The following is a 27,477-nucleotide window of genomic DNA, read 5'->3' on the forward strand; positions in this document are numbered from 1 at the left end:
ACACACACTCTTGATCTGTCATGGCCTCAGCCCCACCATCCATAGATGTGGACCAGGAAGCCTTGTGCCCCATCTGCCAAGACTACCTGACAGAACCAGTGACACTGGACTGCGGCCACAACTACTGTCAGGGCTGCGTCACCAAGTATTGTGACACATGGGAACCAATGCAGGTGGGGGACTTGGAGTGTCCCGTCTGCAGAGTTCGGATCCAGAAAGGGAATTTCCGTCGCAATTTCCAGCTGGCAAACATAGTGGGAACAATTAAACTCCTGTCACTAAATAAAAGGTTGGAGGATCTTTGTAAGACACACAAGGAAAAACTCCACCTCTTCTGCAAAGAAGATGGAGAATTGGTGTGTTGGTATTGTAAGCAATCCCCAGAACATAAATCACACACTGTGGTTCTCAAGGAAGAGGCTGCCCAGGAATACAAGGTAGGAAGTCATTTTGACACTTGCTAACACAATCCTTTCATCTCTCTGTGTGTGTATATAATATGCTCTAAGGTAAAGCAAACATCATAAATTGCTAATCTGTACATTCATGAGAATCAGAAATTGGATCTCATCTCTGTGCTATCCAAAACAGAACAAAAACTTCATTCTGCTTATAAAGCAACTTTTTAAAATGTGTTTTTGTTTTTGAAAGCACTGTTTTTCTGTACTTGTGCCAAAGGGTTTCTGTGTAATGTAATCATGATGAACTGTAGTAAGAATAAAGAAATGAAAGTTCTCATGCTTTAGATTTTTAAATGTATATTAAAAAACAAACCTAGAAACTCCTAGATCAATTACTAAGCAAAATTGAACAGTAGGGCCCCAGGCACCAGAAGTAAGCAGAATATTAAAGACCCCCGCCAGCCCTAATCAAATATGAGATTTTATTTTCTCTTTAGACACTCATTTGTGGTCACCTGGAGCATCTGAGGAAAGAGAGAGAGGACATTCAGGCTTATAAATCAACCATAGGAAAGGAAAGTGTCAACCTGCTTGTAAGTGTCACTGTTACTACAAAGGGAACCGATACTGGAAGGACCAAGACATGATGTACCCTCATTGCTGATTGATTTGACATAGAATTGAAGGTCTTTCAAAACACTCTGGTCTCCTCTTTCTTTCTGGTTCATGCAGAAATTAACAGAAACTGAGAGGCAGAAAACAGTGGAGAAGTTCAGACAACTGCACCAGTTTCTGAAAGAACGAGAAAAGTTTATGCTGAATGAGATAGAAGAGATGGAGAAGGAGATCACAAGGAGAAGGGATGAGCACCTGGCCATACTCTTCAGGAAACTCTCCTCTCTTGAAAGGAGCATCCAGGAGATGGAGGAGAAGAGTCAGCAGCCAGCAAGTGAACTCTTGCAGGTAAGACTGTGGCAGAAGACAGCACAAAGTTAATCTCAGGCTTTAACCACAATTACCCTTGTCCAGGTGCTGTGTGTCACAGAGCTTTCCCCACAAAAGTTCACTCTTTAAAGCTTAGTGCAACAAACGGCATTTAATTCAACTTTAAAGAGAAGATTTTTGCAGGGAAAGCTCCGGGGGGGGGGGGTAGTATGCTCAGACAACCATTCATTCATCCATTCATGAAATTTATATAATGCCCTAATATAAAATTAGATAAAATTAGATAAAATTAGAATATAAAAACACAGAATACACAATCCAAATAAAAACAGAAACATTTGAGTAACTTCTCCAAAAACACATTTTGAAAGGTCATTGGATGACAAGCAAAGGCCTGGTTAAAGGGGAATGTTTTTGCCTGGTGCCTAAAGTTGTATAATGAAGGAGCCAGGCGAACCTCCCTGGGGAGAGCATTCCTGTTCTCATCTTGCCACCCTCTGGACCTCTCATGGAGCTGCTTAAGGCTTTATAGGTCAAAAACAGCACTTTATCTGGCAATTTTATCTGGCAAAGGAAACACCTGAGAGTGGATACTTTTACTATACAGACTCCTATGCAGAAAGGAGGACTGGCAATACCTAATTTAGCTAAATAGTATGAAGCTGCCCAACTCACGTGGTTAAAGTTAAGGATATCTCAGAAATTGGAAATGAAACTCTTTCAGCTGGAATCATTATTCAAAATTTCTCCTCTGACCACTATACTATGGATACCTTGGAAAAACAGAGGAGAAGATCCCATGAATTTTAGTCAGGTTTTAAAAAATAAGAACCAGAAACTAATCTGGAGAACTGAACTTAAGACCAGAAAGATAAAAACTGAGAGAAATTGAAAATATAGATTAATCCACCCCTATCCAAAAATAGGCAGACTCACTCCAGAGGGCCAGAGGGCATCCCTTCCAGGTCTGATGGATCTTCATTATAGGCCAGGCATCCCCAAACTTCGGCCCTCCAGATGTTTTGGACTACAATTCCCATCTGCCCTGACCACTGGTCCTGTTAGCTAGGGATCATGGGAGTTGTAGGCCAAAACATCTGGAGGGCCACAGTTTGGGGATGCCTGTTATAGGCCCTGTGGTAGGCAGTGAATCCCATTCTTCTTTTCCTCTTTTCCCTTCTAGGATGTGAGAAGCACCTTGCAGAGGTAAGTGAATCCTGCTCATTTCCATTAATATCACTCTGGGAAACTGGGAAAAGTCCAGGAGGAGAGGACATAAAACTTGCCCCTCCAGGCTTTTAGGATGTGGCGAAAGCTTCCAACAAGGAAGCAGGAGTTGAGGTGTGTACCATGTTCCTGAACATATCTCAGCTGTAACTGTTGGCATAACACCACAGGCATCTGGGCTGGCGTGCCCCTCACCTCTGTTCTTTCTCCGGTGTAGCCAACTGGAACATGATCCAGGCTCTCGGAACCTGGACACGTTATCTGCAGAGTTCACCCAGTGTTAGCGTGGTTGGCAGCAGATAAGACACAGAGAGAAGTTTTTGCATATTTACAAGCAGTTTATTCTAGAAGCATATCAGAGCATATGCAGATACGTCTTCCTCCTTCAGCATAGCAAAGTAAAGTAACTAACACTACAATAGCACAACAAACGGAAGTATACATCATGTGATACATTCAAGCCTGCTCCTTTTTTAAGGTGGAACAGAATCTACTACCAAATCCTAACAGTAACTTCAAGGTGTCACTCTGGTTCATGATAAGAGGCTAGAAGGAACATTTCACTTTTGTCAACAGAAGCAACCATCTTTTTCTCCTCCACATCTTTCTTGTATGTTGAAGGTGTTGTTGTTGTTGTTTAGTCGTTTAGTCGTGTCCGACTCTTCGTGACCCCATGGACCATAGCACGCCAGGCACTCCTGTCTTGCACTGCCTCCCGCAGTTTGGTCAAACTCATGTTCGTAGCTTCGAGAACACTGTCCAACCATCTTGTCCTCTGTCGTCCCCTTCTCCTAGTGCCCTCAATCTTTCCCAACATCAGGGTCTTTTCCAAGGATTCTTCTCTTCTCATGAGGTGGCCAAAGTATTGGAGCCTCAGCTTCACGATCTGTCCTTCCAGGGAGCACTCAGGGCTGATTTCCTTAAGAATGGATAGGTTTGATCTTCTTGCAGTCCATGGGACTCTCAAGAGTCTCCTCCAGCACCATAATTCAAAAGCATCAATTCTTCGGCGATCAGCCTTCTTTATGGTCCAGCTCTCACTTCCATACATCACTACTGGGAAAACCATAGCTTTAACTATACGGACCTTTGTCGGCAAGGTGATGTCTCTGCTTTTTAAGATGCTGTCTAGGTTTGTCATTGCTTTTCTCCCAAGAAGCAGGCGTCTTTTAATTTCGTGACTGCTGTCACCATCTGCAGTGATCAAGGAGCCCAAGAAAGTAACATCTCTCACTGCCTCCATTTCGTCCCCTTCTATTTGCCAGGAGGTGATGGGACCAGTGGCCATGATCTTGGTTTTTTTGATGTTGAGCTTCAGACCATATTTTGCGCTCTCCTCTTTCACCCTCATTAAAAGGTTCTTTAATTCCTCCTCGCTTTCTGCCATCAAGGTTGTGTCATCTGCATATCTGAGGTTGTTGATATTTCTTCCGGCAATCTTAATTCCGGCTTGGGATTCATCTAGTCCAGCCTTTCGCATGATGAATTCTGCATATAAGTTAAATAAGCAGGGAGACAATATACAACCTTGTCGTACTCCTTTCCCAATTTTGAACCAATCAGTTGTTCCATATCCAGTTCTAACTGTAGCTTCTTGTCCCACATAGAGATTTCTCAGGAGACAGATGAGGTGATCAGGCACTCCCATTTCTTTAAGAACTTGCCATAGTTTGCTGTGGTCGAAACAGTCAAAGGCTTTTGCATAGTCAATGAAGCAGAAGTAGACGTTTTTCTGGAACTCTCTAGCTTTCTCCATAATCCAGCGCATGTTTGCTATTTGGTCTCTGGTTTCTCTGCCCTTTCGAAATCCAGCTTGCACTTCTGGGAGTTCTCGATCCACATACTGCCTAAGCCTGCCTTGTAGAATTTTAAGCATAACCTTGCTAGCGTGTGAAATGAGCGCAATTGTGCGGTAGTTGGAGCATTCTTTGGCACTGCCCTTCTTTGGAATTGGGATGTAGACTGATCTTCTCCAATCCTCTGGCCATTGCTGAGTTTTCCAAACTTGCTGGCATATTGGGTGTAGCACCTTAACAGCATCATCTTTTAAAATTTTAAATAGTTCAGCTGGAATATCATCACTTCCACTGGCCTTGTTATTAGCAGTGCTTTCTAAGGCCCATTTTACTTCACTCTCCAAGATGTCTGGCTCAAGGTCAGCAACCACACTACCTGGGGTGTACGAGACCTCCATATCTTTCTGGTATAATTCCTCTGTGTATTCTTGCCACCTCTTCTTGATGTCTTCTGCTTCTGTTAGGTCCTTACCACTTTTGTCCTTTATTATGGTAATCTTTGTACGAAATGTTCCTTTCATATCTCCAATTTTCTTGAACAGATCTCTGGTTTTCCCCATTCTATTGTTTTCCTCCATTTCTTTGCATTGCTCATTTAAGAAGACCCTCTTGTCTCTCCTTGCTGTTTTTTGGAAATCTGCATTCAGTTTCCTGTATCTTTCCCTATCTCCCTTGCATTTTGCTTGCCTCCTCTCCTCCGCTATTTGTAAGGCCTCATTGGATAGCCATTTTGCTTTCTTGCATTTCCTTTTCCTTGGGATGGTTTTCGTTGCTTTCGTTACAGTCAGCTCCAGGTCTTGTTTTTGCTGATTGTATAGAGCTTCTCCATCTTTGGCTGCAGAGAATATAATCAATCTGATTTCGATGCTGCCCATTTGGTGATATCTATGTGTAGAGTCGTCTCTTGTGTTGTTGGAAGAGAGTGTTTGTGATGACCAGCTTGTTCTCTTGACAGAACTCTATTAGCCTTTGCCCTGCTTCATTTTGAACTCCAAGGCCAAACTTGCCAGTTGTTCCTTTTATCTCTTGATTCCCTACTTTAGCATTCCAATCCCCTGTAATGAGAAGAACATCCTTCTTTGGTGTCATTTCTAGGAGGTGTTGTAAGTCTTCATAGAATTGGTCAATTTCACTTTCTTCAGCACCGGTAGTTGGTGCATAAACTTGGATTACTGCGATGTTAAAAGGTCTGCCTTGGATTCGTATCGAGATCATTCTGTCATTTTTGAGATTGCATCCCATTACAGCTTTTGCCACTCTTTTGTTGACTATGAGGGCCACTCCATTTCTTCTACGGGATTCTTGCCCACAGTAGTAGATATGATAGTCATCTGAACTGAATTCGCCCATTCCCTTCCATTTTAGTTCACTGATGCCCAGGATGTCGATATTTATTCTTGTCATCTCATTTTTGACCACATCCAGCTTACCTCCACTCATGGTTCTTACATTCCAGGTTCCTATGCAATATTTTTCTTTGCAGCATCGGACTTTCCTTTCGCTTCCAGGCATATCCGCAACTGAGCGTCCTTTCGGCTTTGGCCCAGCCGCTTCATCAGCTCTGAATCTACTTGTACTTGTCCTCCGCTCTTCCTCAGTAGCATGTTGGACGCCTTCCGACCTGAGGGGCTCATCTTCCAGCGTCATAACTTTTATATGCCTGTTGTCTTTGTACATGGAGTTTTCTTGGCAGGGATACTGGAGTGGCTTGCCAGTTCCTTCTCCAGGTGGATCACGTTTAGTCAAAACTCTCCACTATGACCTGTCCATCTTGGGTGGCCCTGCATGGCATAGCTCATAGCTTCTCTGAGTTATTCAAGCCCCTTCGCCACGACAAGGCATTGATCCATGAAGGGGATGTTGAAGGTAATGCAGCCAAAATGGAAAAGCTCTGAGCAGGATGGTATCACTTGATTTTATTTCTAGATTTGAGTAGATGTGAGTGAGGAGACTCAGACAAAAGGAGTCCTGAAATATACTCGGAGTCGAGAGTGAATTTCATGCTCTTTATTCAGCTCATAGTCATCAAGGAGAAGAAGAGAAGAATGGCTCTTTCCCCAAAACCGTCTGCTTATATACATTATTTACACAATGGGCCTTACGTGATTGGCTACTTCAGGGCTACACCTGTGGGCCAATCAGGTTGTGGATTGACTTCTGCCTGCAGCCTGATTGGCTGCTCCTACAGGCCAATCAGGTTGCAGATTCACTTCTGCCAGCCGCCTGATTGGCTGCTCCTGCAGGCCAATCAGGTTGCAGATTCACTTCCACCTGGAGTTGGATTGGGTAGCTCCTGCGGACCAATCAGACTGCTGATTCTGAATCCTATTGTTCTAGGATTCAGCTCAGTACATAACACCCCTCCCCTCTAAGTTCCAGTCCTGCCCGGTAAGTTGCATTCGTAGTCCCCAAGGTCTGCTGGACGCCTCCGTGTGCGTTGTGGCCTGGGGTGTTCCTTGGTCAGGGGTTCTGGTTCTAGCTCGTGTTCCGAGGCTGCTGGCTGTGCCGGGGCTGTCTGGTCTGGTGCCACTGACCCACTAGGTTGTGGCTCTGGTTCCGGTGTCCTTCCAGCCTCGGGGCGCCCCTCTGTGCCTACTGCTTCTGCTTCCCCTGCCCACCCCTCTCGCTCTACAGACCTCACTGCCCTGCTGTCCCCTTGGGACCCCTCTGTCCCGCTCTCCTCCCGGGTTTCTCCTGGGAATCGTCACCGTAGCTGGTCGCAGTGGCGGCGCCAACATTGCCCCCCTCCAGTTAGTACCTCGTACGACACGGGACCAGTCACCTTGGTGACCTTGGCGGGTACCCATGCTGGGCCTGCCCCAAAATTCTTTGCGTACACTGGGTCCTGGGCCACGAATGTCTGGGGGTTCCTGCCTTTCCCCACCACCACCTCATCCTGAGCTATGTTGGGGTGAAGTCGGTCCAGTCTAGTTGCAAGGCGCCGGCCCATTAGTAGTTCAGCTGGGCTCCGGCCTGTCGTTGTGCTGGGGGTGCTGTGCTGTGCTAGAAGGAATGCGGCAAGGCGGTATTCCCAGTCCCCTTGTGTCATGCGGCAGAGGCTGTCCTTGGTGGTCCGCACCATGCGCTCCGCTTGGCCATTGGTGGCAGGGTGGAATGGTGCTGAGCGGATGTGGCGGATGGCGTTCTGCACTGTGAAGGTCTGGAACTCCTCTGACGTAAATGCAGTTCCATTGTCCGAGACGAGGGTGTCAGGAAGCCCATGGGTTGCAAACGGCTTACATAGTACCCGGAAGGCTGCCGCCATAGAAGTGGAAGGTACCAGTGCAACCTCCAGCCATTTGGTGTAGGAATCCACCACTATGAAGAATGTTTTTCCCTGGAAGGGGCCAGCAAAGTCCACGTGCAAGCGTGAGCATGGATCTCGGGCAGACTCCCAGGGCTGGACTGGGGCCCTTGGGGGATCCAGGCGGGATTCTTGGCAGGTCTGGCAGTGTTGGACCAAGGCCTCTATCTCTCTGTCAATCCTCGGCCACCACACATAACTCCTGGCAAGGGCCTTCATCCTCAGTACCCCTGCATGTGTCTCGTGTAGGGCTGTGAGGACCCTTTTGTGGAGGGGCTGGGGAACAACAACCCTGCTTCCCCATAACAGGCACCCCTTGTGGGCCAACAGTTCATGTTTGCGGGTTGTGTAGCCAGTGAATTCTGGCCCGGGGCTGCTGCTGGGCCATCCTCGCCACACCCAGTCCAGGACCCGGGAGATGACCCTATCTTTTGTGGAATGGTGCGCAACTTCTTGTGACTGAATGGGTCGGTCAGGAAGCAGCTCCAGGGTCATAACCTCATGCGCAGGTGCTGGGTCGGGGCCTGTTTCTGGTAGTGGTAGCCTGCTGAGGGCGTCTGCGTGGCCCATCGCCTTCCCAGGGCGGTGGATTAGTGCATACTGGTAGCCGGCAAGGAAAATTGACCACCTGAGGACGCGGGGAGACAACACTTGGGGGGCCTGCTTCTCGGGGGCAAACAGGCCAAGCAACGGCTTGTGGTCAGTCACTATGGTAAAGGGCCGCCCGTACAAGAAATCATGGATTTTTTTTACACCCTTCACGATTGCCAGACCCTCCTTGTCTATCTGTGAGTAGTTTCGTTCGGCTGCAGCAAGCGTCTGGGAGAAGTATGCCACCGGTACCTCTCTTCCATCCGGGAGTTGGTGTCCCAGGACAGCGCCGATGCCATAGGGAGAGGCGTCGCATGCCAGCACCACTGGCAGCCTCTCGTCGAAGTGTGCCAAGACCGAGTTCGAGATGAGCAAGTCCTTGACTGCCTGGAATGCGGCCCTTTGTTGCTGGCCCCACACCCAAGGGGCCCTTTTATCTAGGAGTCTGTGTAGGGGCTCCGCTACCGCTGCCTTATGGGGAAGGAAGGCATGGTAAAAGTTCAATAGTCCCAAGAATGACTGAAGTTTGGGCTTGCTTTTGGGCGCTGGGGCCTCACAAATGGCCCGTACCTTGTCACCGGTTGGATGGACCCCTTCTGCGTCCACCTGAAATCCCAGAAAGTCCACCTGCGGCACTCCTAGTAAACACTTTCCCCGCTTCACCTTGAGGCCCACCGTCTGGAAACGGTGCAGGACGGAGCGGAGGCGGTCCTCAAATTCCTCTGGTGTGGGCCTGGCGATCAACACATCATCGAAGAAGGGGGTGACGCCAGGAATCCCTTTAAGGAGAGAGTCCATTAGATTCTGGAATATGCCTGGTGCCACGCTAACGCCAAATTGCAGCCGCTTTACTCTGAATGCCCCTTTGTGCGTCACGATCGTCTGAGCCTCTGCTGTGGCTTTGTCCACAGGCAACTGTTGATAGGCTTGGGCCAAGTCCAGTTTGCCAAAGATTTTTGACCCAGCCAGGGTGGCGAGGACATGGCTGACCACTGGCACTGGGTATGCATGGGCCGTGAGAGCCTTGTTTATGGTGGCCAGTGCCTCAGGCCACCGACGAGGCGGTCACAAAGCATGTTCTCCAACTCTGAGAAGTTGCATAACCGGGCGGCTTGGTGGAGGGAGGTCACAAACACAGTTATGGTTTCCCCCGGGGCTTGCCGCTTTGCATAGAAGGCATTTCGGCAAGCTACCACCGAGGGCTGTGGTGAGAAGTGCTCCTTCAGCCGTTCCATTATTGTTTTGTAAGAGACGGTAGCGACATCTCTAGGTGCAAGGAGAGCCCGGCCGATTACGAACGTCTCCTCTCCACAGACGCTGAAGAATGTCGCCCTCTTCATGGCATCGTTGGTGACTTCTTTCGCTTGCAGGAGGAAGTTGAAACGGGCGGCGTACCCTTCCCAGTCTCCTGATGCTGGGTTGAATGGCGAGAAGCTGCTGTCGGTTGCCATTCTGGGTTCCTTGGGTCCTGGAGTTGAAGCCTGGATGCACCGTGCGATACAGCGGTGCCGCAGGTGGCGGTGCTGCGGTGCAGTGCGTGGTGGCGGTCAGCTCAGCAGGATCTCACCTTCGTCGCCAGTGAAATATACTCAGAGTCGAGAGTGAATTTCATGCTCTTTATTCAGCTCATAGTCATCAAGGAGAAGAAGAGAAGAATGGCTCTTTTGCCAAAACCGTCTGCTTATATACATTATTTACACAATGGGCCTTGCATGATTGGCTACTTCAGGGCTACACCTATGGGCCAATCAGGTTGTGGATTGACTTCTGCCTGCAGCCTGATTGGCTGCTCCTACAGGCCAATCAGGTTGCAGATTCGCTTCTGCCAGCCGCCTGATTGGCTGCTCCTGCAGGCCAATCAGGTTGCGGATTCACTTCCACCTGGAGTTGGATTGGGTAGCTCCTGCGGACCAATCAGACTGCTGATTCTGAATCCTATTGTTCTAGGATTCAGCTCAGTACATAACAAGTCCCTAGCAAGAAGGAATCTCCTCTCCTCTGTGTGACCATTCCTCTGTGTCTCCCTCTTGGCTTTCTACAGTTTCTTTCCTCCTCTCAATTCCTTTCTTTTGTAGCACTCAGAAATTCTGCAATTGTTTATTTTTATTAATTTTTATTAATTTTTATTTTATTAATGTTTATTTTCCCCATCAGGTGTCAACAAACGGAGAAGTTTAGGAATCCAGTTGCTTTCCCACCAAAGTTGAAGAGGAGGATTTCAAAATTCCCCTATGAAAATCCCATTCTATATGTTGAGATGAAGGAAATCAAAGGTAATGAGTGGCAGCAAGAATTTTACACTGGACAATATATTAGTCCCAAAATTGAACATGTCAGGCTCTTACTGTATTTTATTTACTCTTGCCACAAGCAGCAATAGGAGCTGCAGAGTTTCCTTCTGGGTATCATGACCCCTGTATACTGTCACTCAGAGGCTTGGGGGGACAGGGAAAAATAAAGGCAGTCTGCACCACAGTGTACAGTAAAGTCTGGATTTAGTTTTGTTCCAGTGTTCAGTTTACAGTTGTACTGAACCTCCTTTTCATTTTGGTTCTTTAAACTCCACTAGTGTTTCCCCATCCTGAAGGGCATTAGAAAGGCTCTTTCTAAACACACAGTTCCTCCACTCCCAGCTCAAGCTTGTTTCCCAGCAGTGGAGTTATCTCCCAAGTTCTCTCTTCTTCCTCAGACTCTCACCGGCAACTGCCATATCTAGTGCTGCAACTATCTCCTGAGTGTTCTTGTTTCTACAGCAATTTTTTTTAAAAAAAAAATCCTTGAAAATTCACCAGCCTCTCTTGACATTTATATTTCTACAGCAGTTTCTGTTGGTGGTTGTTTAATGCTAACTAAATTAATTAGCATCTTTCATCAGCAAATTTCTCCTAAGAAACAGATATTTGGCTAATGTACACAATTCTTCAAGGGGTTTCCAGGAAGAGAATTCTATTTTGTGGGTGACTTTCACTAACATATTCAACTTTAGTTACAGGTAGGTAGCCATGTTGGTCTGAGTTGAAGCAAAATAAACAAATTCCTTCAGTAGCACCTTAAAGACCAACTAAGTTTTTATTTTGGTATGAGCTTTCGTGTGCATGCACACTTTGTCAGATACACTGAAACAGAAGCAATAAGGATCTGGTTGCTTCTGTTTCAAGTGTATCTGACGAAGTGTGCATGCACACGAAAGCTCATACCAAAATAAAAACTTAGTTGGTCTTTAAGGTGCTACTGAAGGAATTTTTTTATATTCAGCTTTATGCAGAGTTTCCCCTAATATATCAGTCGGTTGGAGAACCGCATAGCAAAATTCAAATAAGTGTGTGTTTTGGAGGATTGCTGTGCTTTAGTTCCCATTTTGTTTCAGAAAGTGTGAATTTAGTAAATTCACCAATCAATGCAGAATGAATTGAATTTCTACCCATTCTTACCTCTACCAAAATGTTTGTTTAGTCAGAAAGAATTTAAAATATTTTCTGAGGAACAACCTCCTGTTGCATGAGCCCCTTGGCAATTCTTCCTCTGCAAGTTTAGTTTGTCATTATGATTAACAATTCTGCCTTTGATTATTGATTTTTCACCAGTTTATTTGGGGCAGCTGTTAAGGTTGTGGACAGCTCTCCTCTGGATTTTTTTTAAAGATTGATATTGCTGGGCCAGGTAATCCGATCAAACAGGTCTTTTTTGGCACATAGAGATTACATAGAGATTACATAGAGATGTACAAACGCATCTAAAGCAGCTATGCTGATTAGATCCTTATATGCCAAGAAACAGGCACAAACAGTGAAAGTGGCTTAGAGACTTTTCCAAATGAAAGCCCTCCCACTACTTTTGCTAGGTTTTGCTTTGGGTTCACGCAGGGATTTTTTAAAGACTGGAATCTATCCAATCACAATTTCTTAGAGCCATCCTCAGGATCCCCCCTTCCGTAGTGGGTGCGGTCATGAGATTAGAGAGTGGGTGCCAAGTTTTTCTGTATGTGGCCCTGAAAGCGAAGCTTTGGCTATGGCTTAAGCTATGCTTTAAACCAGTGGGTTTGGCCTCCTTGATATTGAGGGATGATTTTCAATCATCGTGGGAAAGGGAGGTCTTAGATGAAGTACAGACTTGCGGACTGTCACACCTTTACTAGGAGTCTATGACATATAGTCAAGCTATAGCTGTGATCTCTCAGAGATTGGGCGATATTGCTAGACAAGAGGACATAGCCCTTGTGAAACCAGGGATGTTCCTGGGGGAGCAGATCTATCAGGTTACACCAGCTCCTTATCTTGCGGAAATCCACTATGTGGAATACCGTAGACTCTTCACTGCGGCCAGATTGAACGTCCTCGAATCTGTGATATTATGGGGAAGGTACAGGGGAGTCCCATACGACCAGAGAACTTGCCATTGTGCCTTGGGTGAGGTAGAGTCCACCGAACATATCCCCCTGAGTTGCCCTTTCTATGTAGATTTAAGACCAGGGGTCAGCAAACTTTTTCAGCAGGGGGCCGGTCCACTGTCCCTCAGATCTTGGGGCGGGGGGCGGACTATATTTTGAAAATAATATGAATGAATTCCTATGCCCCACAAATAACCAAGAGATGCATTTTAAATAAAAGGACACATTCTACTCATGTAAAAACACCAGGCAGGCCCCACAAATAACCAAGAGATGCATTTTAAATAAAAGGACACATTCTACTCATGTAAAAGCATGCTGATTCCACGGGCCAGATTTAGAAGGCAATTGGGCCACATCCGGCCGCCCGGCCTTAGTTTGGGGACCCCTGTTTAAGACAATGTCTCATAGCCCCATGCCTATCTCAGCTTAGCACTCAATACAGAGAAAGTCAGGTTGTATATTTGTTGAATAATCCCACTGGGAAAACAGCTTTATTGGTGGCCAAATTTCTCTTCCTAGCTCTCAAGTGTCATAAGATTCAAATCGACAGCATTGATGTGGGTTTATCTGTATAGCTTTTATTAGTGCTGCCCATGTTTTATTTTAGTGTTTTTTAAGATGTCTTAAATGTTTTAATCTTGTACCGAGAAATGTATCTTTTCTGACGGTCAAATAAAGAATGATGATGATGATGATGATATTGCAGTGTTTTATCATTGATCAGTTTAACATTTTTTAATTTTTAATCTCTTTTTACAATTTTCTTATGTGTCATTGTTGGTTTTATATCTTAATATTTTACTTGAAATAAAGAAACAATTGATATTATGTCATTTAATGAAAATGTTGTTACAAAATTATTTGAGGTATGAAAGTATATTTGTATCTCTTTGCTTCCTCAGATGTTCTGTCATTTGGCCAGCCTCAGAAAGGTAACATTTGGCTGAAGGACCAAATCCAAGCGCATGTTGGGAGCTGGTGTTTCATTGGGTTTAAATGGTCTGTCCTTTCCTTGGTGTTATTCTAAGAGAGGGAGGAGAAGTACCTGAACTTCTTCTTTGGCCTGCCCTGCTTCCTCTGGCATGCAAAAATCTTCATCCACCCTCGTGGATTAGAGGATTTAGAATCAGTCTAGATTGGCATATACTATTTTGGACTGAGGGGGGGAAATCTTTGTGCTCCAAGCAGGTTAGTGTGTATGTAGTCTCAGTCTTCTCTTTCCCCTTTTTCCTTTTTCTGGATTCTTTGGTCTTGTCCATATCTGAGTGTGATTTGACTGTTAATTGGCACTTTTCCTCTGTTCTAATTAGACGAGTAGTCCACACACACAAATACCTGAAATTATCTATGATAAATTCATACCAGTAGGTGTTCCCTGTTGCATTTGTTCCTATCTTCTAATTTGCTGGTTCTAATCATGCTGATTTAGTACCAGCAAGGCATGCGCACAGAGAACTGCCAGCTTCCACTTGTTTTTCCCCCAAAATAATTCCCCACCCAGGAAGTCAAAAAACACAAGCAGGCAAATGTATGTTCTCAGTACACACTTTATAACATGGTTTGCATGTGCAGTATTTTGATTTTGGGCTACACTCCTTCATTTAGTTACAACCAAAAAAGAAATTAAGCACTGGTGAAGAAGTGGGAATGGAAAATTGAAGAGCAGAACTCGACAGTTGATCCCCCCCACCCAAAAGCAGTGAAATAAATAAACAACAACCTTGAGTAGAGTGGTCAGGAGCTCAATTATCCCCATATTTTTGCTGATCAAATCACGATTCTGTAATGTATCAGTGAGACTTGCATCTCAGATATAGGGGAGTACCTGAAATTCCGAATGAAGCTTTAAAAATGAGAATGGCAAAAGAATTAGGCCAGTTGTTAGAGATGGAGCAAGAAGAGTTGGCTGAAGTGATTGAAAGAGCCTACAGAATTAAATCCATGTATGCTAAGGGATTACCCAAATTAAATGGGAATATAAACAATTGCAAATACATCATAAAGTACTGTTTGAATAAGACCTTTGTCTCTGTGCACAAGTGGGGTAGTGTAAGAGCAGTTTAGGATTCCAGGCAGAAGCACGCAGCCTGGAGGGAGGGGTTATAGAGACCAGAAGAGAGCATGGAAAAGGACTCCCTATTTCAGTCTCAACCACTCATGGAAAGAGAAAGTTTTTAACTCAGCCCTAATCCCCTCACTCAACAGAGACCCTCAGTATCCCCTTTGATTCTGGAAATAACTAGACATGGGTTATTGCCAACTTTTAAAGTATACATTTTTAAAATTAGTAATATTTTTCCCAACATCATAAATAAACAACAAGAAATACAAAACACAAATAAGCTATTAACAAACAATGAATAAACAGAGTTTAAATCATGTTTATATTACCATGATTAAAATTAGCAGGATCTAAAATAACACAGTAAACTCTCTGAAAAATAGAAATAAAATGTCTTCGGTTCCTCTTTGTTACCTCCTTGCAGTCACACCTTTAGGTTCTGTGCTTGTACAGAGCCTCATTCAGCATAATATTTTGGTGGGGACTTCATCCACATCCAGAATGCAATATACTACGTATATACATCGAACAAAATTATATATTTGTTTTTCTAATGTATTATTATTATTATTTTATACCCCACTTTTTTCCCTGACAGGGACTAAAGGCAGTTTACAAATAAATGTAAGAATTGCTAAAACAAATGGGGGATATTAAACCTATTTTTCATTGTTTATTAATTAAAACAAATATTGAGAATTTTAAAGTACCGTTTAAAAACCACTCCGGAATGGGGGTGGTGGAAGGAGGTATGTGAGTGATGGCATAGGCACTGGCCATTAGAGCAGCTCCCAGTATAGCCAACTTGTCCTTGATGTGGTAAAACTGCCAAGTTCAGTTTCTGCACAGCTTGTTTCAAGATGCTTAAATATAAAAATACAGGTGTGTTTTCAGGACATTAAAGGAGCTTTAGCATCACTGCTGCCAAAGTCTGAAACTTTAAAACTCTTATTCAGATACCCTTTTGCCTGCTTTAGGACAACGAATGTGTGTGTAGTGCTATCATTCTTGTAAGAAAATAATGCTGGAGGTTTGCTAGGAAAGGACATTGGTTAGGTTGCCTAAATTGATTTCTTCCCTCTGATTTCAATGTAAGCCACTGAAAGCCCCAAATGGGCAATTCACGCAGAGAGATTCAAAGGAGGACAATTTTTCTCCTCTCACCCCCTTCCTGGAGGGGAGTGACACTTGGTGCCCCCTGAAAGTGAGCAGCCAGCCGCCGCCCGGTAAAAAGCCTCATTCAGCGACTGGCTGCTCGCTCACTTGCTCAGCTGGCGTGTGCTTTGCTTTTTCCTGCTTGGGCTGACGCCCCTCCCTGGCCTGCCCCTCGCCCAGGAACAAACAAAGTGCACGCCTAGCAGGTGGGTGAGCAAGCTGAAGAGCTAGGCTTTTTACAGGGTGGCAGGGCAACGGCGCCTCCCAAGCCGCCCGGTAAAAAACCTCACTCCGCAATTTACTCACGGATTGCTGGCAGTGCAGCTCCGTAGTGCGCATGTGCTGCTTTGCTCCATAGTGCACATGTGCAGCGACGCTGCATATGCGCACTACGCAGTGATGCTGCACATGCACGCTATGGAGCGGGTTGCCGTTCCCGGTACCCAAGCACTTGCTACGCTGCTGCATTTGTTAGGTTGCCTCCATTGATTTCTTCCTTCTGATTTCAATGTAAGCCACTGAAAGCCCAAAATGGGCAATTCACACAGAGAGATTCAAAGGAGGACAATTTTTCTCCTCTTACCCCCCTCCTCCCCTCCTCTGGGTTTTTCTGGGTTGTTTTGCTTCTTAAAGGGTGACTGGATTGACAGGAGGGGGACAATAAGATACGTGGAGTAAAAAGGAACAAATAACATTATTTAAAAAACCCGCAGGGAAGGTATTTATTCTGAGGTGATTCTGGTAGAAAGAGGGGAGGGAGTGTCCCAATCCTGAATCAAATGTGAGAAAACCCCATTTATCTGAGAGGAAATTTGGTTCTTCTGGGTGTTTCTTAAATCAAGATGTCCATCTCTAACCGTCAGCTGATTCTGTCTCTTCTCTTTCCCTCCTATTCTCCCCAACAGCAAATGTCACTCTGGATCCAGACACGGCCCATCCCTGCCTCATCCTGTCGGAGGATCGGAAAAGCGTGAGATGGGGACACAAACCTCAAGTCCTCAACAATCCTGAGAGATTCAACAACTGGCCTTGTGTGTTGGGACGTGAGGGATTCACAACTGGCAGGCATTTCTGGGAGGTTGATGTGGAAAGTGAGGAAGGGTGGGCTGTGGGGGTTGCCAGGAAGTCTGTGGAAAGAAAGGGCTTCTTCTTACGCCCTGAGGAAGGAATCTGGGCTGTGGGGATGGTGGATGGTGAGTACTGGGCCTACACCTCCCCTGATTCCTCTCCTCTGTCCCTGAGGGAGAAGCCCAAGATGATCCGGGTGACTCTGGACTATGAAAGGGGACATCTGTTTTTTAATGATGCTGACTCAGGAACCGAACTCTACACGTTCTCAGGAGCCTCATTCTCCGGAGAGACCCTCGTCCCTTTCTTTCGTCTGTGGGGAAATAACCCCCACCTCAGGATCTTCTGAGGAAATCTCTCTCACAAGCCCAGTTGGAGTTTCTCTTTGCACCAGAATGACTGAGATGTAAACATTTGCCAATCCCTTCCTACTTTTGCAACTAAATCTCATTGCCTTGTGGACCCCAGGCAGGAAGGAAATGCAAAGAATATTTCCGAGGCACCAACTTAACCCCTCCTGTGCAAATTTAAACTCATCGTCTCTACACTTACTCAGACATAAGTATCTCTGAATTCAGTGATGCCTCTGGCTCATTGTTTTTGGGATTGCTTCATAAATCTTTTGTATTAACAGTTGGATTCTCTGTATCTGGGGTAGTCAATATGGTATTTCCTGGATGATTTTGGACTACAACTCCCATCATCCCCATCCAGCATGGTCAGGAGTCAGAGATGATGGGAGTTGTAGTCCAGCAACTTGGCTATCTGTGCCCTATATAAATCACATGGAGACTTCTTCACTTCTTTTTCTTCACTTCACTTTTAATTTGTTTACCGCCTTTCTATTTTACTATACTCAAGGAGGTTTACAAGCTGAAGAGACAACAAAGAATATATACCTTATAACAATCCAATCTGATACAAAAATGTGATAATAAAACATAACTTTAAAATAAGTAACTTATGTCTAATAAAATAACATTCAACAATCCATTAAAATAGTATAGAATATTAAATATCAGCGTATAAATATTGAACAAATCCACTTCAAATTTGTGAGGTATATCCAGTCAAAAAAAGAAAGAAATACTGTAGTATTAAAGAAAAGCTCCCAAACCTCCATTGCAGGCTGTTGAAGAGCCCCACAACTCTTTGCGGGTGTGTACTGTGACATGTCATTAATGCAACAATAGTGCCTTAGTCATGGATTGATGCTAGAATATCCACCCATTCACTGTTCTTCAGTAGCTATTCTGCAATACTTCCAGATTGTTACCCCATTTTTGCCTTTTGGAAGGGCGCTCTTGGGCTGCAATGAAAGAGAAAACCCCAACAGAACATTTCTGGCATGAAAATTTATCTGATTTCAAAACACTCCCTATGGGGTAGGATATCTGTTATTAAAATGAAAGTGCTACCTGTTGGTATTAAAGGGTTAAGTTACACTAGTCGCTCTAAACACTGAGCAGCTGAACCTAATTAAGCATCCGGGAATGTAAGACAGCCTGTATAAATAGTCAGTTCCTTGATGTGTTCTTTCTCTTAGGAGCGTTTTTATCTCAGTAGTGTTATCTCTTAGTTTTGGTTGCTGTGTGTAGGAGTGATGCCTCAAGTTTGTGCACTGAGGCACAGTTTTGTTTAAGTTTTTACTTGGCCAGAGATGAAGAATGTCTGCCTTATCTCCTGGCCACGTTTTGTAAATAAAGCCTTTTGAGTTTGCAACCTGCTCCAGAGTTCCTGAATTAACTCTTGCTGACTCACCTTACTCTTTGCCGTTGTGCTAAAAAGCTCTGCTGAAAGGGAAGATTTACGTCTGGAAGCGCGACTGGACTGGTAACTTTGTTTACTTAAACACAAGCTAATTAAAGCTTATGGACAGGTTATGGTCAGTGCGTGAAAAGAGATAAGGTTTGAAGTCCAGAGTGATTTATGAAAGGACTGGAGCGAAGCCAAGAAGAGGCTGCCAGCAAAGGGGAAAGCAGAAAAAAGCAGCCAAAAGAAAGCAGCTTGAGTCCTGCAATGTGCTGAAAGTTTTAAAGAGGCACTGCGCAGTTTTGAACTTGCTGGAAGACGCCTGCAGGAGCCACCTCATTAGCTGGGAAGCAAGCAAGCAGTCTACAAGTGTGTGAGTATTTTTTCCTAAACCCCAGGGAGGATGGCACAGCCCCAGGAAAGTTTTATAGTCCCCTTTGCAAGGCTGAATGGGAAAAATTGGCAGGACTGGAAGGCCAGGGTGAGGGTCTGGCTGCAAGCTAAAGAGTTATGGGACTGTACACAGGCATCTCCTGTGGAGGCTGCAGAAGACGCTTCAGCAGCAGACAGGGCTATAGCTGCAGCTGCAAAGAGACGTGATCGTAAAGCACAAGGTCTTTTAACGTTAGCGGTGGGCGAGGAACAAATGCCTTATGTAGCTGAGTTACAGTCCACGCATGAGGTCTGGACGACCCTGGAACGGTTAAATTCCAGAAACACTGCTGGGGCCAGGATCCATGCCACGAGGACTCTGTTTGAGTTACGTCTGCAGCCGGGAGCATGTGTGAAAGAGCACATTGCCAAGATGGTCTCTGTCTTTAACCAATTAAGACAACTGAACATTCCTTTTACACAGGAGCAGCAGTCATATATTTTGTTGTCCTCTCTTGATAAAAGTTACCAGACTCTTGCTCTGACTCTGGAATGCATGAAAGCCAGTGACTTAACGCTGGAATATATTTCATCTAGACTTGCAGATGAACAGGATAAGAGACAAAGAGAAAAAGGCTTGTCTGAAAGGGGAGGCTGTGCTGTGCCCAGGAGTGGGGGTGCAGAGCCTGAGAACACAGTGAATGCCTTTGCAGTTAGACGCTGCTACCGCTGTGGTTCTCCCTCCCACTTAATTAGGAATTGTCCACGTGATGCAGGCCAGGACAACTTCAAAGCCATTGCCCCAAGTTACCAGATAAGGAGTTCCAGAGGACGGCGGAGACGAGGAGGAGGGCGTGGCCAAGCCCACAGCTCACAGCACATGGCTTCAGCTATGGCTTTAAGGGGAGCTCGTGACTGCAAGAGTGATCAACGGTGGATTATTGACAGTGGTGCATCCCATCACCTGGTGGCGCCATCTAGTGTTCGTTTGAAAAATTGCAGGCAACTTCAAACTCCAAAAATTGTCAAGATGGCTGATTCATCCACACGTTCTTTAGGATCCGTAGGCACAGTGTTCCTGAGCTGTTTGAACACAGAAATTGATGCCTATGTGCTAGAGGGGATGAAAGGGTGTATTTTGTCTGTATCAACACTTGACAGAGATGGGTTTAAAACTGTGTTTGAAAGTGGGTTTTGCACTATTTCCAAGGATGGTGTGTCTCTTTTACAGGTGGAGTGCAAGAATGGACTATACAGCTTTGAGACTAATTCTGATGCAGTTGAACAGGTCCAAGCTGGCTGTATAAACTCTCCCACTCATGATTATTGCGTTCATTTTTGGCACAGGCGTCTCGGACACATTAACTTCCAATACGTTAAGAGACAGCCTGAATTATCTGAAGGGTGTAAGCTAAACAAATGTACAAAGTTTTTGGATTGCACTGCTTGTAAAAGTTCGAAAATTCACAGGTGCAGCTATCCCAGGTCAGATAGGAAATCTGACAAAGCGTTTCAGCTTGTGCATATGGACCTATGTGGTCCGATGCCTACCGCTAGCTTCGGAGGTTCGAGATTTGCGCTTTGTCTCTCAGATGACAAGACAAAGGTCACATGGTGTTTTCCAATTAAGACAAAAGGGGATGCTGCTGAAACAGTTAAAAATTGGGTTCAAGCAGTAGAACTTGAATTTGGTACTAGAGTCCTTGCTTTTCAGTCGGACCGCGGTACGGAATTCACCGGGTCTGTGCTGCAAAATTTCTTTAAGAAAAAGGGTATTAAGCATCGTCTGTCCACGCCTTACTCACCCCAAGAAGGGGGCGTAGCCGAACGCAAAAACAGAGTTTTGCAAGAGTTGGCAAACTCTATGCTGTACGATGCGCAGCTACCTCAGAGTTATTGGGCGGAAGCTTGGACGACGGCCACTCATGTTTTGAACCGCGTTTATAATTCTGTTATAGACACCACGCCATATTTTGCTTTATATGGCAAGAAACCCAAAGTGAATTACTTTAGGGTGTTTGGATCTCCAGCCTATGTTCTCATTCCAAAAGCGTTAAGGAGAAAGGGAGGTCCAAGAGCAAAGAAACTCATTTTCTGTGGGTACGAACCGTGCTCTAAAGCTTGGAGGTTCGTGAATCCAGATGGGGATACTACAAAAGTGGTCATCAGCAGGAGCGCTGAATTTTGTGAGCAGTCCGGTTGGACTCGCTTGCATGGTAACCCCGATATTTTGAGGGATGATTTAGGAATTCACACTGGAGAGGAAAATCCAGAGGGTGGTGAACCAGAACAGGATGATGGTGCACAGGGTTCAGATGTAGACTCTGACCATGCACAAGGAACATCTCCTAAGGCAGAGAAGCCTGAGTCTAGGAGTGCTCCGACATCACCCACAGGTAGACCTAGCAGGCAGAAAAAGCACAGCAGGTCGCCAACAACGCCAAGCCCAAGGGAATTATCTAAACGAAGGTCTTTATCCCTAGAGGCGCATCCAGATTTAAAGTCTGAGAAAGGTTCTGACAGCCAACAGTCAGAGGGGGAACAAGAGGTGGAATTGCGTAGGTCCAAACGCACCACAAAGGGCAAACCACCAGAGAGGTTTGAAGTGACAAGTGTATATGTGAATTTAGCCCAATGTGAGCCAGAAAGTTACACAGAGGTACAACAGCTTTCAAGTTCAGAAGCTGCAAAGTGGCAGGAAGCGATGGAGAAAGAGATGGCTTCTATGAAGTCTCTCGGTGTGTTTACATCCACTGAACTTCCTAAAGGCCAACAAGCAGTGGGATGTCGATGGGTATATCGTTTAAAGCCCACAACCACTGGTGAGCTGCAATACAAAGCCCGACTAGTTGCCAAAGGGTTTTCGCAGCGCAAAGGCATACACTATTCCCAAATCTATGCCCCTACTGCGAGGTCAGAGACATTAAGAATGCTTCTAACTTCTTCAGCTAAGAAGGGAAACAAGCTATTTCATTTTGATGTCAATGTGGCTTATTTGAATGCAGATTTACAGGAGGAAGTGTACATGATGCCACCACCAGGTTTTGAGGGAGACAACCCAAACCAGGTCTGGCGTCTACACAAATCCATCTACGGGCTGAAACAATCTGCCCGCAACTGGAATGTCTGTTTGTCTGATGCTCTAGAGAGCATGGGGTTCAAGAAGAGCATGGCAGACGCATGTCTGTACTTAAAAAGTGCTGGTTGTAAGCAAGAAGCGGTTCTGATATTTGTTGATGATCTATTGTACTGTGGGAAGGATAATAAATGTGCACAAAAGTTTGCCACAACACTTGGGAAAAGGTTTAAGCTAAAATCTCTAGGCACTGTATCCGTGTATCTAGGAGTTAAAATACAGCAAGATGAAAAAGGAAGTTATTGGCTCAGCCAAGAGGCTAAAATCCAACAATTACTAGAAAGATTTAAAATGGATAAATGTGCTGGTGTAAAAACCCCAATGGAACTAAGTTATGTAAAAGATGCTCAAGCCGAGCAACAAGCAGAGTTCAGTAACCCCGAGGTTTACCAGTCAGCAATAGGCAGTCTACTCCACATTGCACAGTGGACTCGGCCTGACATTACGTACGCTGTGAATATGTTATGTAGACAAGCTGAAAAACCATCCACTCATGCTTGGCAAGGAGTAAAAAGAGTGTTGCGATATCTCCAAACTACCAAAAGTCTTTGCCTAAAACTGTCAGCAGAGGGCAGCACAGAACTTGAATGCTGGGCTGATAGCAGTTGGGCAGATGCTGGACAAGATAGAAAATCAGTTTCAGGAATGGCTATAAAATTTGGAGATGCATTAATTGGTTGGAGATCGCGAAAGCAATCACTCTTAGCTTTAAGTTCAACTGAATCGGAATTCAATGCAGTATCTGATGTTTGCAGAGAACTTGAGTTCTATAAACAACTGGTTCAGGAATTGTTTGGGGAATGTCCTCTACCCATCAGAATATGGGAAGATAATCAACCTTGCATTAGATTAGCTGAATCAGGACAATTCAAGGCACATACGAAACATCTTGACATCCGTTATCAAAACGTTTATCAAAGTGTGAAACAAGGTTTGGTTAAGCTACAGTACTGCCCGAGTAAAGATAATCTCGCAGATGGTTTTACAAAAGCGTTGAGTTTGCAATCACATCAAGATTTCTGTTCAGGTCTGAATTTGAATTAAGTTTGTTACAGCTCAGTGTCACGAGCGAGAGGGGGTGTTGGTATTAAAGGGTTAAGTTACACTAGTCGCTCTAAACACTGAGCAGCTGAACCTAATTAAGCATCCGGGAATGTAAGACAGCCTGTATAAATAGTCAGTTCCTTGATGTGTTCTTTCTCTTAGGAGCGTTTTTATCTCAGTAGTGTTATCTCTTAGTTTTGGTTGCTGTGTGTAGGAGTGATGCCTCAAGTTTGTGCACTGAGGCACAGTTTTGTTTAAGTTTTTACTTGGCCAGAGATGAAGAATGTCTGCCTTATCTCCTGGCCACGTTTTGTAAATAAAGCCTTTTGAGTTTGCAACCTGCTCCAGAGTTCCTGAATTAACTCTTGCTGACTCACCTTACTCTTTGCCGTTGTGCTAAAAAGCTCTGCTGAAAGGGAAGATTTACGTCTGGAAGCGCGACTGGACTGGTAACTTTGTTTACTTAAACACAAGCTAATTAAAGCTTATGGACACTACCAAAGATGTTATTTTTGTTTCAATCAATTCCAATATTCCAGGGGGCAACTATATTTAAGGAGTGGCAGAAAATAATTTTTAAGGTCTCTATTTGAAATATGGGATAGGTATAAAAACCTATTAGAACATAAAACACCTTGGTGGTTGTCACCTTTGGAAGCAATGAGTGTGAAAAAGATAAATATGATCAAAAATTGGGTTACATATGAAAAATTAGTAAGAGAGGAAGGAAATCAATGGAAAATTAAACCTTATGAAGAAGTAAAAGAAGATGTAAATGTTTGGTTGCACTATTGCCAAATCAATGAAGTGTTTAAAGAGGTTTCAAAGGAAAATGGATTTGGTCATAATAAATCAAAATTTGAAATTGAATTATTAAATAATAATTATAAAATATTGTCAAAAATGTACAAATTGCTGTTGGAATGGCATTTGAAAGACGAAGAGGTAAAGTCGGTTATGATACATTGGGCCAAAGACTTTGGGTATAACATACAGCTAAAAGACTGGGAAAAATTGTGGAAAGAAATTTACAGCATGCAATGCCTTGAGGGAAAATGTGATGAAAATGATGTATCGATGGTATATTACGCCAGTGAAATTAGCTACCGGTAAAATGTATAAAATAAGTAATAAATGCTGGAAATATAAGGAAAAAGAAGGGACTTTTTATCACATGTGGTGGGAATGTAAGAAAGTAAAAAGCTTATGGGAAATGATATATAATGAGTTGAAAAAGATGTTGAAATATACATTAATAAAAAAAACCGGAAACATTTTTACTTGGTATTGTTGGTGAGGACAAGATAAGAAATTGTTTTTATGAAGACTGCCGCCATTGTCGATCGGTCAAAGAGTCCTGTCTCCGATGACCCTAGCACCCCAGAGGGGGGAGTTGTGTGGGCACTGCGGCCCCCAAAAGAACCCCGGATTGTGCGTTCCGGGATCGTGGGTACCCAGCCGAGCCCCGCAGAGTCCCGACCGCTGCCCGAAAGCACCAGGAATACAAGGTAGGAAGTCATTTTGAAACTTGCTAACACAATCCTTTCATCTCTCTGTGTGAGTATATAATATGCTCTCAATGTTGGTGTAAAGCAAACATCATAAATTGCTAATCTGTACATTCATGAGAATCAAAAATTGCACCTCATCTCTGTGCTATCCAAAACTGAACAAAAACTTCGTTCTGCTTACAAAGCAACTTTTAAAAATGTGTTTCTGTTTTTGAAAGCACTGCTTTTCTGCACTTGTGCCAAAGGATTCCTGTGTAATGTAATCATAATGATGAACTGCAGTAAGAATAAAGAAATGAAAGTTCTCATGCTTTAGATTTTTAAATGTATATAAAAAAAACAAACCTAGAAACTCCCAGAGCAATTACTAAGCAAAATTGAACAGTAGGGCCCCAGGCACCAGAAGTAAGCATAATATTAAAGACCCGTCCAGCCCTAATCAAATATGAGATTTTCTTTTCTCTTTAGACAGTCATCTGCGGTCACCTGGAACATCTGAGGAAAGAGAGAGAGAAAATTCTGGCTTACGAAGCAAACATTGGAAAGGAAAGTGATAAACTGCTTGTAAGTGTCACCATCAAGGGACCCAGGTGGTGCTGTGGGTTAAACCACAGAGTCTAGGGCTTGCTGATCAGAAGGTCGGCGGTTCGAATTCCTGCAACGGGGTAAGCTCCTGTTGCTCGGTCCCAGCTCCTGCCCACCTAGCAGTTCGAAAGCACATCAAAGTGCAAGTAGATAAATAGGGACCGCTCCAGCGGGAAGGTAAACGGCATTTCCGTGTGCTGCTCTGGTTCGCCAGAAGCAGGTTTGTCATGCTGGCCACATGACCTGGAAGCTGTCTGCGGACAAACGCCGGCTCCCTCGGCCTATAGAGCGAACTGAGCGCCGCAACCCCAGAGTTGGACACGACTGGACCTGATGGAAGGACCAAGTCATCGTGTTGCCTCATTGCTGAGCGATTTACCATAAAATTGAAGGTCTTTCAAAACACACTGACCTCCTATTTTCCTCTTTCTTCCTGGTTCATGCAGAAATTAACAGAAACTGAGAGGCAGAAGATGGTGGAGAAGTTCAGTCAACTGCACCAATTTCTGGAAGAACAAGAAAAGCGTCTGCTGAATGAGATAGAAGAGATGGAGAAGGAGATCACAAGGAGAAGGGATTAGCACCTGGCCACACTCTCCAAGGAACTCTCCTCTCTTGAAAGGAGCATCCGGGAGATGGAGGAGAAGAGTCAGCAGCCAGCGAGTGAACTCCTGCAGGTAAGACTGTGGCAGGAACAGCATAAAGTTTCTCTCAGGGTTTATCCACAGTTACCTTTTGCTTCTTTGTTCAGGCTGTGTCCAAGTGCTCTTCTCTTGCCCCCACAGAGCTTTCCCCACAAAAGTTCACTCTTTAAAGCTTAATGCAACAAACAGCATTTGATTCAACTTTAAAGAGCAGATTTTTTTGCAGGGGAAGCTCCAGAGGGGGAAAACGTATGCTTGGACAACTATTCATTCATTCATTCATTCAATTTATATACTGCCCTATACCTGGTGGTCACAGGATAAAATTAGATAAAATTAGGATAAAAAACAGCATAAAATTAGAATATAAATATACAGAATACACAATCTAAATAAAAACAGAAACAATTGAGTAACCCATCCAAAAACACATTTTGAAAGGTCATTGGATGACAAGCAAAGGCCTGGTTAAAGGGGAATGTTTTTGCCTGGTGCCTAAAGGTGTCTAATGAAGGAGCCAGGCGAACCTCCCTGGGGAGAGCATTCCTGTTCTCATCTTGCCACCCTCTGGACCTCTCATGGAGCTTTTTAAGGCTTTATAGGTCAAAACCAGCACTTTATCTGGCAATTTTATTTGGCAAAGGAAACACCTGAGAGTGGATACTTTTACTATACAGACTCCTATGCAGAAAGGAGGACTGGCAGGACCTAATTTACATTAGCTAAATAGTATGAAGCTGCCCAGCTCACATGGTTAAAGTTAAGGATATCTCAGAAATTGGAAATGAAACTCTTTCAGCTGGAATCATTATTCATAAATTCTCTTCTGGCCACTATACTATGGATACCTTGGAAAAACACAGGAGAAGATCCTATGAATTTTCACCAGGTTTTAAAAAATAATAATCAGAAACTAATCTGGACAACTGATCTTAGGATCAACAAGATAGAAACTGAGAGAAATTGAAATGATAGATTAATCCATCCCTATCCAAAACTAGGCAGACTCACCCCAGAGGGCCAGAGGTCATCCCTTCTAGGGTCTGATTGGTCTTCATTATATGGCCTGTGGTAGGCAGTGAATCCCATTCTTCTTTTCCTCTTTTCCCTTCTAGGATGTGAGAAGCACCTTGCAGAGGTAAGTGAATCCTGCTCATTTCCATTAATATCACTCTGGGAAACTGGGAAAGGTCCAGGAGGTGAGGACATAAAACTTGCCCCTCCAGGCTTTTAGGATGTGGCGAAAGGTTCCAACAAGCAAGCAGGAGTTGGGTGTGTGTGCCATGTTCCTGAACATATCTCAGCTGTAACTTCAAGGTGTCACTTGGGTTCATGATAAGAGGCTAGAAGGAACATTTCACGTTTGTCAACAGCAGCAACCATCTTTTTCTCCTCCACATCTGTCACAGTGGCCGGAGTAGGCTACTTCAGAGTAACGACGCTACGCAGCTCTGCATTTTATTCTTTTATTGGTGCTGCGTATTTACAGTGCTG

General features: G+C 44.4%; 1 protein-coding gene across 1 annotated transcript; it reads left to right on the plus strand.

Moving 5' to 3' along the window:
* Positions 1-22,622, plus strand: LOC118081297 (tripartite motif-containing protein 10-like). Its single transcript, XM_060270786.1, has 7 exons — positions 1-437; positions 899-994; positions 1,134-1,364; positions 2,530-2,552; positions 10,419-10,537; positions 13,557-13,586; positions 16,777-22,622. Exons 1-7 carry the CDS (start codon positions 21-23, stop codon positions 17,286-17,288), a joined length of 1,428 nt encoding a protein of 475 aa, XP_060126769.1. The 5' UTR covers positions 1-20; the 3' UTR covers positions 17,289-22,622.
* Positions 22,623-27,477: the final 4,855 nt, after the last annotated feature.

Source organism: Zootoca vivipara, chromosome 2, assembly GCF_963506605.1.
Source record: "Zootoca vivipara chromosome 2, rZooViv1.1, whole genome shotgun sequence".
NCBI classification, from domain to species: Eukaryota; Metazoa; Chordata; class Lepidosauria; order Squamata; family Lacertidae; genus Zootoca; species Zootoca vivipara.

What these genes read in the sequence shown, in the direction of transcription:
- LOC118081297 (XM_060270786.1), top strand. Translation starts at nt 21, where the DNA reads ATGGCCTCAGCCCCACCATCCATAGATGTGGACCAGGAAGCCTTGTGC. An exon ending in AGGCTGCCCAGGAATACAAG is followed by an intron (nt 438 to 898) that starts GTAGGAAGTCAT and finishes TTTTCTCTTTAG; the next exon opens with ACACTCATTTGTGGTCACCT. An exon ending in ATTTGGCCAGCCTCAGAAAG is followed by an intron (nt 13,587 to 16,776) that starts GTAACATTTGGC and finishes TCTCCCCAACAG; the next exon opens with CAAATGTCACTCTGGATCCA.